Below are 16,295 nucleotides of genomic sequence, written 5' to 3'. Positions count from 1 at the left end.
TAGATAGATAGATAGATAGATAGATAGATAGATAGATAGATAGATAGATAGGATAGATAGATAGATAGATAGATAGATAGATAGATAGAATAGATAGATAGATAGATAGATAGATAGATAGATAGATAGATAGATAGATAGATAGATAGATAGATAGATAGATAGATAGATAGATAGATAGATAGATAGATAGATAGATAGATAGATAGATAGATAGATAGATAGATAGATAGATAGATAGATAGATAGATAGATAGATAGATAGATAGATAGATAGATAGATAGATAGATAGATAGATAGATAGATAGATAGATAGATTAGATAGATAGATAGATAGATAGATAGATAGATAGATAGATAGATAGATAGATAGATAGATAGATAGATAGATAGATAGATAGATAGATAGATAGATAGATAGATAGATAGATAACAATAATTATATCAAATTAAATATAATAATAATAAAATATTTCTCCCAAAATGTTTTACTTATTTATTTTTTAAATCATTTATATTGCATCATTGAACCATCTTCAATGCTTTGGAACAATCGAATATCAATTCAAGATCTCCAAGAGTACATTACATGTGCATCAAGGGGAAAAAAACTACTACGAACGTAAACTAGGGTTGTAATGACGTAAACACACTGTGTGTCCCGAATGGTACCCTATTCCATATATAATACACTACTTTATGCACTATACAGGGATTAGGGTGCCATTTGGGACACAACCAGTGACCTCCTGAACCCTATTGGTCATTCGACCATGCAAACATAGAAGCAGCTTAGCAGTGTAATGAAAACAACTAGATCTGGCTCTGTTGCTATTGCAGAAGACAGCAGAGGCATAAGGTATCAGACCGGGACAAATACATAGTGTAAAATACTTATGTAAAATACTTGAAAAAAATACATGTACTTGAAAGTATTTGAGTTTGTACTTCTGGGACCATATTACATTGGTTATGTTCTACTGGTCCAAACTAAATTAAGTGCAGTATTTGAAAGTATTTGATATTTGACCCAGGTCTGCAAGGTATCACAATATCTGATATGAACCTCATTCTCCTTTTAAGACAATATATAAAAGGCTAATTTCTGGGAAGCAATGAAAAATGTATGAGCCCAAATAAAATACACACATATATATATATATATATAGTATAATATAGTATACATTTGTCTCATTTTTTTTTTTTTTTTACAAAATAAAAATACCAGAGATAAGAAATGCCATATTGTTTAATAATAATGATGTACTATAAAACAGGTTTGACACGTTCTTTTAGATAGAAAAAAATCATATATAAAAGATAAATCATATGGCATCAATTGATAATCGATATAAATGTTGATATTTTTTTTTCTGAGTTCTCAAAAGGAAGTAGTATAACGAACATCCACTCAGGGCTCTGGTCAAAAGAAGTGCACTAAAATAGGGAATAGGGTGCCATTTTAGACACAGAACCAAGTGTGATGTCATCGTTATCATACCCATAAAGTAGCCTACCCTGTCCTCTTTACAAACAACTCGTTGTTTTGATGTGACTCAGAGTCGTTCAGATGGTACGACGTTGCTTCACAATAGCCTAGCCAGAAATACAGTATTTATTGAAAATATTGAGTTACTTATCTCTTTTTTCTCTCTAAAAATCAAGTAAAAAAAAAAAAACTAACTTTTGTTGTTGTTGAGTGTTAAAATGAACTCATTACCAAGCGTTTTTGCGAAAGGCACTGTCATGCACATAACTGTTTACTTTAAATCAACACGTGGTTTTCATTTTTTTGAGATTGAAAAATCAACTGCAGATTGTTGTTTGGGACTTTAACCTTACTTAAGCTCAATAAAAACTGTCTGTTTCTGGCACGGCTAGTGGAAGTAGGACTCGAGGGAACCACGGCGACGCACGTCGGTAGTCCAGCAGTGGAAGCCTCCTCCCAGGGAGTTGGCGTGGCGGATGTTCACCTTGATGGTCTTGATACCTGGAGAACGGAGGGAGGGAGAGAGGGAGGGAGGGAGAGAGGGAGGGAGGGAGGGAGGGAGGGGGGAGGGAGGGAGGGGGGAGGGAGGGAGGGAGGGAGGGAGGGAGGGAGGGAGGGAGGAAGGGAGGGAGGGAGGGAGGGATGGATGGAGGGAGGGAGGGAGGGAGGGAGGGAGGGAGGGAGGGAGGGAGGGAGGGAGGGGGGAGGGAGGGAGGGAGGGAGGGAGGGAGGGAGGGAGGGAGGGGAGGGAGGGAGGGAGGGAGGGAGGGAGGGGGGAGGGAGGGAGGGAGGGAGGGAGGGAGGGAGGGAGGGAGGGAGGGAGGGGGGGAGGGAGGGAGGGAGGGAGGGAGGGAGGGAGGGAGGGAGGGAGGGAGGGAGGGAGGGAGGGGGGGAGGGGAGGGAGGGAGGGAGGAGGGAGGGAGGGGGGGAGGAGGGAGGGAGGGGGGGAGGGAGGGGGGGAGGAGGGAGGGAGGAGGGAGGGAGGGGAGGGAGGGAGGGAGGGAGGGAGGGAGGGGGGAGGGAGGGAGGGAGGGAGGGAGGGAGGGAGAGGAGGGAGGGAGGGAGGAGGGAGGGGAGGGAGGGAGGGAGGGAGGGAGGGAGGGAGGGGAGGGAGGGGGGAGGGAGGGAGGGAGGGAGGGAGGGAGGGAGGGAGGGAGGGAGGGAGGGAGGGAGGGAGGGAGGGAGGAGGGAGGGAGGGAGGGAGGGAGGAGGGGAGGGAGGGAGGGGGGAGGGAGGGAGGGAGGGAGGGAGGGAGGGAGGGAGGGAGTCAGAAAAACCAGAGGAATGGCTGTTGTCAAAAGGTCTGTCTTGGAACTTTATCTGAACTAACGTAGACAAACAAATAAAAACCAATCTCTAAATAAAGATAACAGGTCAAGAACTAAATGGTTGAATAAAATAGGGATTATAATGAATAGGTCATAGGTCATAGGTCATCTTCTACTCACCAAGGTTCTCAAACATCTTGTGGATGGTGTGCTCGTTAGCATCACACATGACCCGTTTGGGGTCCAGCATCAAGACATTCATGGACAGCCACTTAGAGGACATCCACAGAGGGTGGTCTGATGGGAGAACAGGTAGATTTACTAACCAGACACTCATAGATATCGTCACACTATGAAAAGACCACACCGACAGTGTTGAGTATGAGATTTCTATCAACAAATAAGGAAGTGCTAGAAATGGTGTTGTCTTTTGTTGATTGAATTCCCAAACAACAACAACAACAACAACAACAACATACCATCAGGAATCAGAGGGGTTGGAGGCTTCACCACGGTCCAGCCGGCCTTCTCAAACATCTCCACCTGAAGGAGAGAAATCAGAGATGCTGTAGGTCAGACAGAGAGGTCTGTTCCCATGTCGCGTTTTATCAGTTACAGCACCGCTCCACTAGAGGGCACTGCAGGAATGTATATACAGGGGGAAAGGGCAAACTGGTCAGGAGGGTCATTTCTTCTCTCTCTCTCTCTCCCTTTCTCTCTCCTCTCATTCTCTCTTCACTCCATCCCTCTCTCTGCACCCCCCCCCTCTCTTTCTCTCTCCCCCCATCAGACTGACCTGACGACAGGGACGATCAGGGTTGGACAGCACCAGTCCCGGCCCGATGATGTTGAAGGTGGCGTCAATGTGCATGGGGTTAGGGTCCTTGAATGAGATGATGTGGACCTTGTAGTCCGGGGCAAGATGGCGACGCATCCACTCAATCCCCATGTAATTTGTAACCTGGAAATAGAGAAATAATGACTGGAATCAATCGACAATAAATTGTTTACACATTATTCACTTAGGAATGACGTGTTTAAATGACACCTAATAATTTCTTAGTAATATCTAGTAATAATAATCATACCCCATTTGGTACCAGGTATTTACCAATTGTGTTGAATTCTTCAACAGCAAGTTCCAGAAAGTACCTATTGATATCATATCATTTCCTGGTGAATACCACCAGGTAAACGCTTTCTGAGACATAAAAAACATTACCTTCACTAGTTAACACTGTGGTCCTACAGAGCACCCAATTCATTACCTTCACTAGTTAACACTGTGGTCCTACAGAGCACCCAATTCATCACCTTCACTAGTTAACACTGTGGTCCTACAGAGCACCCAATTCATTACCTTCACTAGTTAACACCGTGGTCCTACAGAGAACCCTTCACTAGTTAACACTGAGGTCCTACAGAGCACCCAATTCATTACCTTCACTAGTTAACACTGTGGTCCTACAGAGCACCCAATTCATTACCTTCACTAGTTAACACTGTGGTCCTACAGAGCACCCAATTCATTACCTTCACTAGTTAACGCTGTGGTCCTACAGAGAACCCTTCACGAGTTAACACCGTGGTCCTACAGAGCACCCAATTCATCACCTTCACTAGTTAACACTGTGGTCCTACAGAGCACCCAATTCATTACCTTCACTAGTTAACACCGTGGTCCTACAGAGCACCCAATTCATCACCTTCACTAGTTAACACTGAGGTCCTACAGAGCACCCAATTCATCACCTTCACTAGTTAACACTGTGGTCCTACAGAGCACCCAATTCATTACCTTCACTAGTTAACACCGTGGTCCTACAGAGCACCCAATTCATTACCTTCACTAGTTAACGCTGTGGTCCTACAGAGCACCCAATTCATTACCTTCACTAGTTAACACTGTGGTCCTACAGAGCACCCAATTCATTACCTTCACTAGTTAACACTGTGGTCCTACAGAGCACCCAATTCATTATCTTCACTAGTTAACACTGTGGTCCTACAGAGCACCCAATTCATTACCTTCACTAGATAACTGTGGTCCTACAGAGCACCCAATTCATTACCTTCACTAGTTAACACTGTGGTCCTACAGAGCATCCAATTCATTACCTTCACTAGTTAACACTGTGGTCCTACAGAGCACCCAATTCATTACCTTCACTAGTTAACACTGTGGTCCTACAGAGCACCCAATTCATTACCTTCACTAGTTAACACTGTGGTCCTACAGAGCACCCAATTCATTACCTACACTAGTTAACACTGAGGTCCTACAGAGCACCCAATTCATCACCTTCACTAGTTAACACTGAGGTCCTACAGAGCACCCAATTCATTACCTTCACTAGTTAACACTGTGGTCCTACAGAGCACCCAATTCATTACCTTCACTAGTTAACACTGAGGTCCTACAGAGCACCCAATTCATTACCTTCACTAGTTAACACTGTGGTCCTACAGAGCACCCAATTCATTACCTTCACTAGTTAACACTGTGGTCCTACAGAGCACCCAATTCATTACCTTCACTAGTTAACACTGTGGTCCTACAGAGCACCCAATTCATTATCTTCACTAGTTAACACTGTGGTCCTACAGAGCACCCAATTCATTACCTTCACTAGATAACTGTGGTCCTACAGAGCACCCAATTCATTACCTTCACTAGTTAACACTGTGGTCCTACAGAGCACCCAATTCATTACCTTCACTAGTTAACACTGTGGTCCTACAGAGCACCCAATTCATTACCTTCACTAGTTAACACTGTGGTCCTACAGAGCACCCAATTCATTACCTTCACTAGTTAACACTGTGGTCCTAAAGAGCACCCAATTCATTACCTACACTAGTTAACACTGAGGTCCTACAGAGCACCCAATTCATCACCTTCACTAGTTAACACTGAGGTCCTACAGAGCACCCAATTCATTACCTTCACTAGTTAACACTGTGGTCCTACAGAGCACCCAATTCATTACCTTCACTAGTTAACACTGAGGTCCTACAGAGCACCCAATTCATTACCTTCACTAGTTAACACTGTGGTCCTACAGAGCACCCAATTCATTACCTTCACTAGTTAACACTGTGGTCCTACAGAGCACCCAATTCATTACCTTCACTAGTTAACACTGTGGTCCTACAGAGCACCCAATTCATTACCTTCACTAGATAACTGTGGTCCTACAGAGCACCCAATTCATCACCTTCACTAGTTAACACTGTGGTCCTACAGAGCACCCAATTCATTACCTTCACTAGTTAACACTGTGGTCCTACAGAGCACCCAATTCATTATCTTCACTAGTTAACACTGTGGTCCTACAGAGCACCCAATTCATTACCTTCACTAGTTAACACTGTGGTCCTACAGAGCACCCAATTCATTACCTACACTAGTTAACACTGAGGTCCTACAGAGCACCCAATTCATCACCTTCACTAGTTAACACTGAGGTCCTACAGAGCACCCAATTCATTATCTTCACTAGTTAACACTGTGGTCCTACAGAGCACCCAATTCATTACCTACACTAGTTAACACTGAGGTCCTACAGAGCACCCAATTCATCACCTTCACTAGTTAACACTGAGGTCCTACAGAGCACCCAATTCATTACCTTCACTAGTTAACACTGTGGTCCTACAGAGCACCCAATTCATTACCTTCACTAGTTAACACTGAGGTCCTACAGAGCACCCAATTCATTACCTTCACTAGTTAACACTGTGGTCCTACAGAGCACCCCATTCATTACCTTCACTAGTTAACACTGTGGTCCTACAGAGCACCCAATTCATTACCTTCACTAGATAACACTGTGGTCCTACAGAGCACCCAATTCATTACCTTCACTAGTTAACACTGTGGTCCTACAGAGCACCCAGTTCATTACCTTCACTAGTTAACGCTGTGGTCCTACAGACAACCCTTCACTAGTTAACACTGTGGTCAGAGCTGGCCCGTACGTAGGCCTCTAGGCCTGTATCTAATTGTGTTAATTAGTGGCTCTGAACTCAGTCATTGACAAACTATAAAAAAGCCTCAAAGGGACTCAATGTGTTCCGTGACCCCGTGACCCCATGACCCCGTGACCCAGGGATCCGTCTGCACACCAGTTGTCTGTTCTGTCGGCTTCTTTGCTCCAGACTGGGGATGTAATTGCAGCCAGGCAGTGGAGGGCTTCTGTTGGGGCAAGTTCTGCATCCCTATGACTATGTTGTCTCTTTATGAGGTGAACTGTAGCTACGCTGTTAAGGCCAAAGACACCTGGTCGTCCAACATCTCATTCCAAATTCATGGGCATTAAAATGGAGTTGGTCCCTCCTTTGTTGCCATAACAGCCTCCACTCTTCTGGGAAGGCTTTCCACTAGATATTGGAACATTGCTGCTATAATAGCCTCCACTCTTCTGGGAAGGTTTTCCACTAGATGTTGGAACATTGCTGCTATAACAGCCTCCACTCTTCTGGGAAGGCTTTCCATTAGATGTTGTAACATTGCTGCTATAACAGCCTACACTCTTCTGGGAAGGCTTTCCACTAGATGTTGGAACATTGCTGCTATAACAGCCTCCACTCTTCTGGGAAGGCTTTCCATTAGATGTTGTAACATTGCTGCTATAACAGCCTACACTCTTCTGGGAAGGCTTTCCACTAGATGTTGGAAAATTGCTGCTATAACAGCCTCCACTCTTCTGGGAAGGCTTTCCACTAGATGTTGCAACATTGCTGCTATAACAGCCTCCACTCTTCTGGGAAGGCTTTCCACTAGATGTGGCAACATTGCTGCTATAACAGCCTCCACTGTTCTGGGAAGGCTTCCCACTTGTTGTTGAAACATTGCTGCAGATGGTGAAGAGTGAGTCATCACTCCGGAGAATGTGTTTCCACTGCTCCAGAGTCCAATGGCGGTGAGCTTTATACCACTCCAGCCGACGCTTGGCATTACCCACTGTGATCTTAGGCTTGTGTGCGGCTGCTCGGCCATGGAAACACACTTCATGAAGCTCCTGACGAACAGTTCTTGTGCTGACGTTTCTTCCAGAGGCAGTTTGGAACTTGGTAGTGGAGTGTTGCAACCGAGGACAGATGATTTTTAAACACTACGCACTTCAGCAGTCGGTAGTCACGTTCTGTGAGCTTGTGGCCTCCCACTTTGCTGCTGAGCCGTTGTTGCTCCTAGATGTTTCCACATCACAATAACAGCACTCACAGTTGTTCGAGGCAGCTCTAGCGGGGCAGAAATTTTACCAACGGACTTGTTGGAAAGGTGGCATCCTATGACGGTGCCACGTTGAAAGTCACTGACCTCTTCAGTAAGGCCATTCTACTGCCAATGTTTGTCTATGGAGATTGCATGTCTGTGTGCTCGATTTTATACACCTGTCAGCAACGGGTGTGGCTGAAATCCACTCATTTGAAGGGCTGTAAACATACTTTTCTTTAGATTAAGGAGTGAACACAGTGTGACTCTATAAAAGATATGTGGCATTGGGGCCTCCATACCTGACTCCTCTGGACGAACAGATCCCTGCCAGCTCTGATGAAGTCAGCGGCATCGAAGCACGGCTCGTGTTCGGTGGTGACAAACTTTCCCTGGGCAGCCAGCTTGTGTCTGTCCTCCACAGTGCGGATAGGGTAGTCCTGGAGGGGGGCAGAGAGAGAGAGACAGATTAGAGAGACAGATTAGAGAGACAGATTAGAGAGACAGACAGGTTAGTCCTGGAGGGGGCAAAGAGAGAGACAGATTAGAGAGACAGACTTGTTAGTCCTGGAGGGGGCAGAGAGAGACAGATTAGAGAGACAGACAGGTTAGTGCTGGAGGAGGCAAAGAGAGACAGATTAGAGAGACAGACAGGTTAGTGCTGGAGGGGGCAAAGAGAGAGACATATTAGAGAGACAGACATGTTATTCCTGGAGGGGGGACAGAGAGAGAGAGACAGGTTAGAGAGACAGACAGGGCAGAGATAGAGAGACAGGTTAGTCCTGGTGTGGGGAAGAGAGAGAGACATATTAAAGAGACAGACAGTGCAGAGAGAGAGAGACAGGTTAGTCCTAGAGTGGGGACAGAGAGAGAGACAGATTAGAGGGACAGACAGGGCAGAGAGAGAAAGACAGGTTAATCCTGGAGTGGGGACATGGAGAGAGACAGGTTAAAGAGACAGACAGGTTAGTCCTGGAGGGGGACAGAGAGAGAGACAGGTTAGAGAGACAGACAGGACAGAGAGAGAGAGAGAGAGAGAGACAGGTTAGTTCTAGAGTGGGGACAGAGAGATAGACAGACAGGGCAGAGAGAGAAAGACAGGTTAATCCTGGAGTGGGGACAGAGAGAGAGAGACAGGTTAAAGAGACAGACAGGGCAGAGAGAGAGAGACAGGTTAGTCCTGGAGGGGGCAGAGTGAGAGACAGATTAGAGAGACAGACAGGGCAGAGAGAGAGAGACAGGTTAGTCCTGGAGTGGGGACAGAGAGAGAGACAGATTAGAGAGACAGACAGGGCAGAGAGAGAGACAGGTTAGTCCTGGAGTGGGGACAGAGAGAGAGACAGATTAGAGAGACAGACAGGGCAGAGAGAGAAAGACAGGTTAATCCTGGAGTGGGGACAGAGAGAGAGACAGATTAGAGAGACAGACAGGGCAGAGAGAGAAAGACAGGTTAATCCTGGAGTGGGGACAGAGAGAGAGACAGGTTATAGAGACAGACAGGGCAGAGAGAGAGAGACAGGTTAGTCCTGGAGGGGGCAGAGTGAGAGACAGATTAGAGAGACAGACAGGGCAGAGAGAGAGACAGGTTAGTCCTGGAGGGGGCAGAGTGAGAGACAGATTAGAGAGACAGACAGGGCAGAGAGAGACAGACAGGTTAATCCTGGAGGGGGGACAGAGAGAGAGACAGATTAGAGAGACAGACAGGGCAGAGAGAGAGAGAAAGACAGGTTAATCCTGGAGTGGGGACAGAGAGAGAGAGACAGGTTATAGAGACAGACAGGGCAGAGAGAGAGAGACAGGTTAGTCCTGGAGGGGGGACAGAGAGAGAGACAGATTAGAGAGACAGACAGGGCAGAGAGAGAGAGAGAGAGGTTAGTCCTGGAGGGGGGACAGAGAGAGAGACAGATTAGAGAGACAGACAGGGCAGAGAGAGAGAGAGAGAGGTTAGTCCTGGAGGGGGGACAGAGAGAGAGACAGATTAGAGAGACAGACAGGGCAGAGAGAGAGAGAGAGAGGTTAGTCCTGGAGGGGGGACAGAGAGAGAGACAGATTAGAGAGACAGACAGGGTAGAGAGAGAGACAGACAGGTTAGTCCTGGAGTGGGGAGGGGGGGTCAGACAGAGGTCAGAGACTGACTGGTATAAACGTAGACTCAGTGATAAACTAAGTAAACATCAGTATCAGAACGATTTCCGCAACAGAGAGTTGAAGCACGAGGCTTAACTTCTCCACCGTTTTTGGCAGCCTGCAGCCATCGCAGCAGAGTGAAGTGTGCCCGTACAGATACTCTGTGAGAGTGCATCTTCTTGCATCACACTCATATGAAATATCTTTGGTCAACCCTGCTGCTTGTGGCAATGTCACGTCGCTGAGTCTCAGTTTAAGGAGAGATCAGAGAAACTGACAGGTTGGAGTGGAGGGTTGATTATCTACAGCCATTAAGTTTATGAGTCTCAGTTTAAGGAGAGGTCAGAGAAACTGACAGGTTGGAGCAGGGGGTTGATTATCTACATCCATTAATAAGTTATGAGTCTCAGTTTAAGGAGAGGTCAGAGAAACTGACAGGTTGGAGTGGAGGGGTTGATTATCTACAGCCATTAAGTTATGAGTCTCAGTTTAAGGAGAGGTCAGAGAAACTGACAGGTTGGAGTGGAGGGGTTGATTATCTACAGCCATTATGTTATGAGTCTCAGTTTAAGGAGAGGTCAGAGAAACTGACAGGTTGGAGCAGGGGGGTTGATTATCTACAGCCATTAAGTTATGAGTCTCAGTTTAAGGAGAGGTCAGAGAAACTGACAGGTTGGAGCAGGGGGGTTGATTATCTACAGCCATTAAGTTTTGGGCCTAATCTCATGGGTAATATGTCACTTATAGCATGCTATATGAGATACGGCCAAAGAACAGAGTAATCTATACCACGTATAGTAGACGCTTTTATTCAAAGCGGTTTTACATAACAGTGAATGCATGTTTAGTATGTGATCCCTGCAGGAACAGAGACTCTGAAGTGAGTAGAGCACCTCTCGGGGGTCAGGATGACATCTGAAGTGAGTAGAGCACCTCTCGGGGGTCAGGATGACATCTGAAGTGAGTAGAGCACCTCTCGGGAGTCATGTAGCACCTACCTGATCGTACAGCTCATCAGACATGGTGGGTTTTGGGGGGGTGGTCCACTTGGCACCCTTTCTGAAGTACTCCTTGATGAGGGGTCTGTAGGCCCGGTACTCAAAGAAGCGGGACCTCCAGGCCATGGGAGCCTCGATAATCTCATTCCCCACCACCATGAGGATGTCTCTGGGCATGGCAGCATACATGCCTGGGTGGAGGAGAGGAGAGGAGACATGTTAGAGACACACAGGTTGTTTTTTTTACTCAATGCTCAGGTGGTGAATTTTCTATCAAACAATCAATAATTCAACCAACCAACCAATCAATTAACCAACCAATCCCGTAGCGCTCCCCTCTGCCTACCAGTAGAGGTGAAGTCTGGAGTGTTGTACTCAAAGGACCAGTCCATGGGTTCAGGTCTCTGGACTGTAACTCCCTCCATGCGGAGAATATTGCACATTTCTTCAATCTCAGCAACGGCTTTCTTCAAGTGGTCCTCAGGAAAGCTTTGGCCCCCATATTTCTGGTAGAAGGGCCAATGCTTCTCATATGTGTTAGCCTGTTGAAAAAATACATCAATATGGGTTCTTCATTCTTTCATTTGAATGATTTATATTTTATTTGAGCAGGTGAGTCCCATTAAAGATTTAAATGTATTTGGCAAGGAAGCTGTTTCTATTTGCAATAGGCTCAATGCAATAATAATATATTTATGGTTCATTGCATCTTAGTTTAAACATAGTGTAGATTTGTTCTACATAATTGTGAGTCCTGACTTGATGACCTCACCTTGACCTCTACTGTGAAAGGAGGGACGCGCGCGTTCTCGGCGCGGCCTACGATCACCTCTTCGAGGGGGTCCCATTCGTTGTAGGCGCAGACAGGACACTCCTGTCGCTCAGGCTCAGTGACAGCGTTCTCCTCCAGGGCGCGTTGCGGCTGCGCGGCAGCAGCGGAACTCGAGTAGCTCTGGAACGCGCCCTGCACCCAGCCTGTCATGGCGCGGCCGAGCTGCGGGAAGATGAACAGCTGCGTCAGTATCAACTGCTCACATGTCACGGTGTGGTCACACATTACATGTAACGTTTAGAATGACAGGAAATGAGCTGTAAAACTGAAACATTTTCTCTCAGCCTCATGGCAAAATGTGTACAATAGCATCATATTAACTATAAAACTGCAAATGTTTATCTTTGACCCATAGCAGAATGTGCAGCACCCCCCCCCCCCCCCCCCCCCCCCCCCCCCAAAAAAAAATCCTTAATCATGTTTCGCTCAGACCTTGCGGGGCGCGAAACTGCGGTATGCCACCGGGTCACACTGCTGGCTACGCAACGCAACATACATGATTACAGGGCCATTCACAGGTTTAACATATAACATTATATTATAATCAAATTGATTAAGATGTTAACTTTCCAACAAATGTGGATTTGTTTTATATATTTTTCCAATCAGTAGTTAAACTGAGGTGATTCTTCAAGTCCTGACCATGATAACAGTGGTTTAAAGATAAGTCGACCAAGAACGAACCTGTTAGCTTAATCTCTTGCAGTAAGCCTTATCATACACATTCGACATTACACAAAGACCGATGCATTACAAGGCCAAAAGGAAAACCATTGGTCAATATAAGGTGTTCAAGCCTAACGGAGCTGTGGTAGATATGGACTATTGGTTTTGAGTCAAGGTGCGCTTGATAAACGCACTTATCTCGGTTGGAGGTATGATTTCAAGGGGCCAGCGAGGGCATGCGCAGCTCTCCGTGTCAGTGGGTTCAGGGAGGGCCCGCAACAGCTGTCCACTGTCATTCACGCGCAGAAATTTGCTGCCGGACACGTCTCTCTCTTACACATTTCCAAATAAAGTAGAAACGTTCTCTTCCAATAAATACATAGGTTCATGTTTTAATTTATGTAGCAATTTTTGCCTTCTACTTCGTGCAGAAGGAATTGACTTCATTCACAATTCCAGAGAACAGCATGCGAAATTCTTGATTGATTTTGTCCGGACATATAGGCGAGTTTTTGTTTCAAATAAAACGAATACAGCAGCATTTCTTGCATTTCTTGTTTAAACTAAGATGCAATGAACCATAAATATATAATATATAATATATAATATAATATATAATATAATATAATATATAATATAATATAATATATAATATATAATATAATATATAATATATAATATATATAACAGCAAGAAATGCTGCTGTATTCGTTGTATTTGAAACAAAAACTCGCCTATATGTCCGGACAAAATCAATTAATGAAAGAAAATGACATGCTTTTTGATTGGTAGGCCGACATTTAATTGAGTATTTTGCTGTGAAATAAGGTGTAAAAAAAAATAGCCTATTCATTTTATTTTAAAGAATAATGTTCAAAGTAATCAGAACAATCTCAATTAATAAAAAATAATATTATAATTGTAAAAAACTTAAATGAAATGTGTTAACTTTTCTGAGTGACAGCCAACAGCTGTTTGCCGCAGCTGCGCTTTCCTTGAGACTCTCCACATTTTATGATTTTGTACATTTCTGAATAAACAAAAAACAGGAACTAAATACCAACCATAGATCCGATCAGATGGGCGGCCTCGGCCCCCCTGCTACCTCCTCTGAGACACCTGACTCGCAGCATTGTCCGACCTGATAATGGTGATGGCTATTTGGGATATTCTAGCGGCGGGCGGCTTCGCGGCAGGACAAGATCCACCTGAATGTCAGGAGTTCTGAGAATGAATGGAAGACCCTTCGCGTTCTGATGCCTCTTTATATCCGCTCGCAGGGCGCCTCGAGGCTTTGGGACAAGTTGTGGGGGGGCAGTCAACGTGACCTGAGAAAAATGTTCCCTGAAATTCTACACCTTACGCCAGCACATTCTTATCAGCCGCACACCCAATCTCTCCCACACAAATGGAAGAAAGTAACGCAACTGGTCGATCCGTTTCATACATGGATTTCAGTCACATCTGAAACGTTGCAGACAGCCTGCAACCCCCGACCCCCCCCAAAAATAGCAAAATTAATAACATTTGCATATCATTATTCAATGATGATATTATTAAACCTATTGCCTGATAAAGGGGATTGAGACATTTCTGAGATAATTTCATGTTGTCTCAAAACAGGGCAGATTACCATTTGTATGTCGTTGTGTTTTACTGTAAAATAAATCAATTCAACTATGTGATTTAGAACATGTTGATGGAACAGAGGCCATGTCTGGGACACTGCACTAGTGATAACATGGTGCAGGCTATAGGAGGTGGGACACTGCACTAGTGATAACATGATGCAGGCTACAGGAGGTGGGACACTGCACTAGTGATAACATGATGCAGGCTATAGGAGGTGGGACACTGCACTAGTGATAACATGGTGCAGGCTATAGGAGGTGGGACACTGCACTAGTGATAACATGGTGCAGGCTATAGGAGGTGGGACACTGCACTAGTGATAACATGGTGCAGGCTATATGAGGTGGGACACTGCACTAGTGATAACATGATGCAGGCTATAGGAGGTGGGACACTGCAACATGATGCAGGCTATAGGAGGTGGGACACTGCACTAGTGATAACATGATGCAGGCTACAGGAGGTGGGACACTGCACTAGTGATAACATGGTGCAGGCTATAGGAGGTGGGACACTGCACTAGTGATAACATGATGCAGGCTATAGGAGGTGGGACACTGCACTAGTGATAACATGGTGCAGGCTATAGGAGGTGGGACACTGCACTAGTGATAACATGGTGCAGGCTATAGGAGGTGGGACACTGCACTAGTGATAACATGGTGCAGGCTATAGGAGGTGGGACACTGCACTAGTGATAACATGGTGCAGGCTATATGAGGTGGGACACTGCACTAGTGATAACATGATGCAGGCTATAGGAGGTGGGACACTGCAACATGATGCAGGCTATAGGAGGTGGGACACTGCACTAGTGATAACATGATGCAGGCTACAGGAGGTGGGACACTGCACTAGTGATAACATGGTGCAGGCTATAGGAGGTGGGACACTGCACTAGTGATAACATGATGCAGGCTATAGGAGGTGGGACACTGCACTAGTGATAACATGGTGCAGGCTATAGGAGGTGGGACACTGCACTAGTGATAACATGGTGCAGGCTATAGGAGGTGGGACACTGCACTAGTGATAACATGGTGCAGGCTATAGGAGGTGGGACACTGCACTAGTGATAACATGATGCAGGCTATAGGAGGTGGGACACTGCAACATGATGCAGGCTATAGGAGGTGGGACACTGCACTAGTGATAACATGATGCAGGCTACAGGAGGTGGGACACTGCACTAGTGATAACATGGTGCAGGCTATAGGAGGTGGGACACTGCACTAGTGATAACATGATGCAGGCTATAGGAGGTGGGACACTGCACTAGTGATAACATGGTGCAGGCTACAGGAGGTGGGACACTGCACTAGTGATAACATGATGCAGGCTATAGGAGGTGGGACACTGCACTAGTGATAACATGGTGCAGGCTACAGGAGGTGGGACACTGCACTAGTGATAACATGATGCAGGCTATAGGAGGTGGGACACTGCACTAGTGATAACATGGTGCAGGCTACAGGAGGTGGGACACTGCACTAGTGATAACATGGTGCAGGCTATAGGAGGTGGGACACTGCACTAGTGATAACATGATGCAGGCTATAGGAGGTGGGACACTGCACTAGTGATAACATGATGCAGGCTACAGGAGGTGGGACACTGCACTAGTGATAACATGGTGCAGGCTACAGGAGGTGGGACACTGCACTAGTGATAACATGGTGCAGGCTACAGGAGGTGGGACACTGCACTAGTGATAACATGATGCAGGCTATAGGAGGTGGGACACTGCACTAGTGATAACATGATGCAGGCTATAGGAGGTGGGACACTGCACTAGTGATAACATGATGCGGGCTATAGGAGGTGGGACACTGCACTAGTGATAACATGATGCAGGCTATAGGAGGTGGGACACTGCACTAGTGATAACATGATGCAGGCTATAGGAGGTGGACACTGCACTAGTGATAACATGATGCAGGCTATAGGAGGTGGGACACTGCAACATGATGCAGGCTATAGGAGGTGGGACACTGCACTAGTGATAACATGATGCAGGCTACAGGAGGTGGGACACTGCACTAGTGATAACATGATGCAGGCTAT

General features: G+C 45.8%; 1 protein-coding gene across 1 annotated transcript; it reads right to left on the bottom strand.

Annotated features, from left to right (window-relative positions):
• Positions 1 to 483: 483 nt before the first annotated feature.
• Positions 484 to 13,838, bottom strand: LOC109882240 (glycine amidinotransferase, mitochondrial). Its single transcript, XM_031812841.1, has 9 exons — positions 13,664 to 13,838; positions 11,874 to 12,095; positions 11,448 to 11,643; positions 11,102 to 11,292; positions 8,279 to 8,416; positions 3,555 to 3,719; positions 3,238 to 3,301; positions 2,939 to 3,055; positions 484 to 1,991 (listed from the first exon to the last, which is right to left on the bottom strand). The coding sequence occupies exons 1-9, from the start codon at positions 13,730 to 13,732 to the stop codon at positions 1,879 to 1,881; spliced, it is 1,275 nt and encodes a 424-aa protein (XP_031668701.1). The 5' UTR covers positions 13,733 to 13,838; the 3' UTR covers positions 484 to 1,878.
• Between the last annotated feature and the right edge of the window lie 2,457 nt (positions 13,839 to 16,295).

Source organism: Oncorhynchus kisutch, unplaced genomic scaffold (assembly GCF_002021735.2).
Source record: "Oncorhynchus kisutch isolate 150728-3 unplaced genomic scaffold, Okis_V2 Okis03b-Okis08b_hom, whole genome shotgun sequence".
NCBI lineage: Eukaryota > Metazoa > Chordata > Actinopteri > Salmoniformes > Salmonidae > Oncorhynchus > Oncorhynchus kisutch.
The sequence above is the reverse complement of the archived record's forward strand: the minus strand, read 5'-3'. Positions and strand labels throughout refer to the sequence as shown.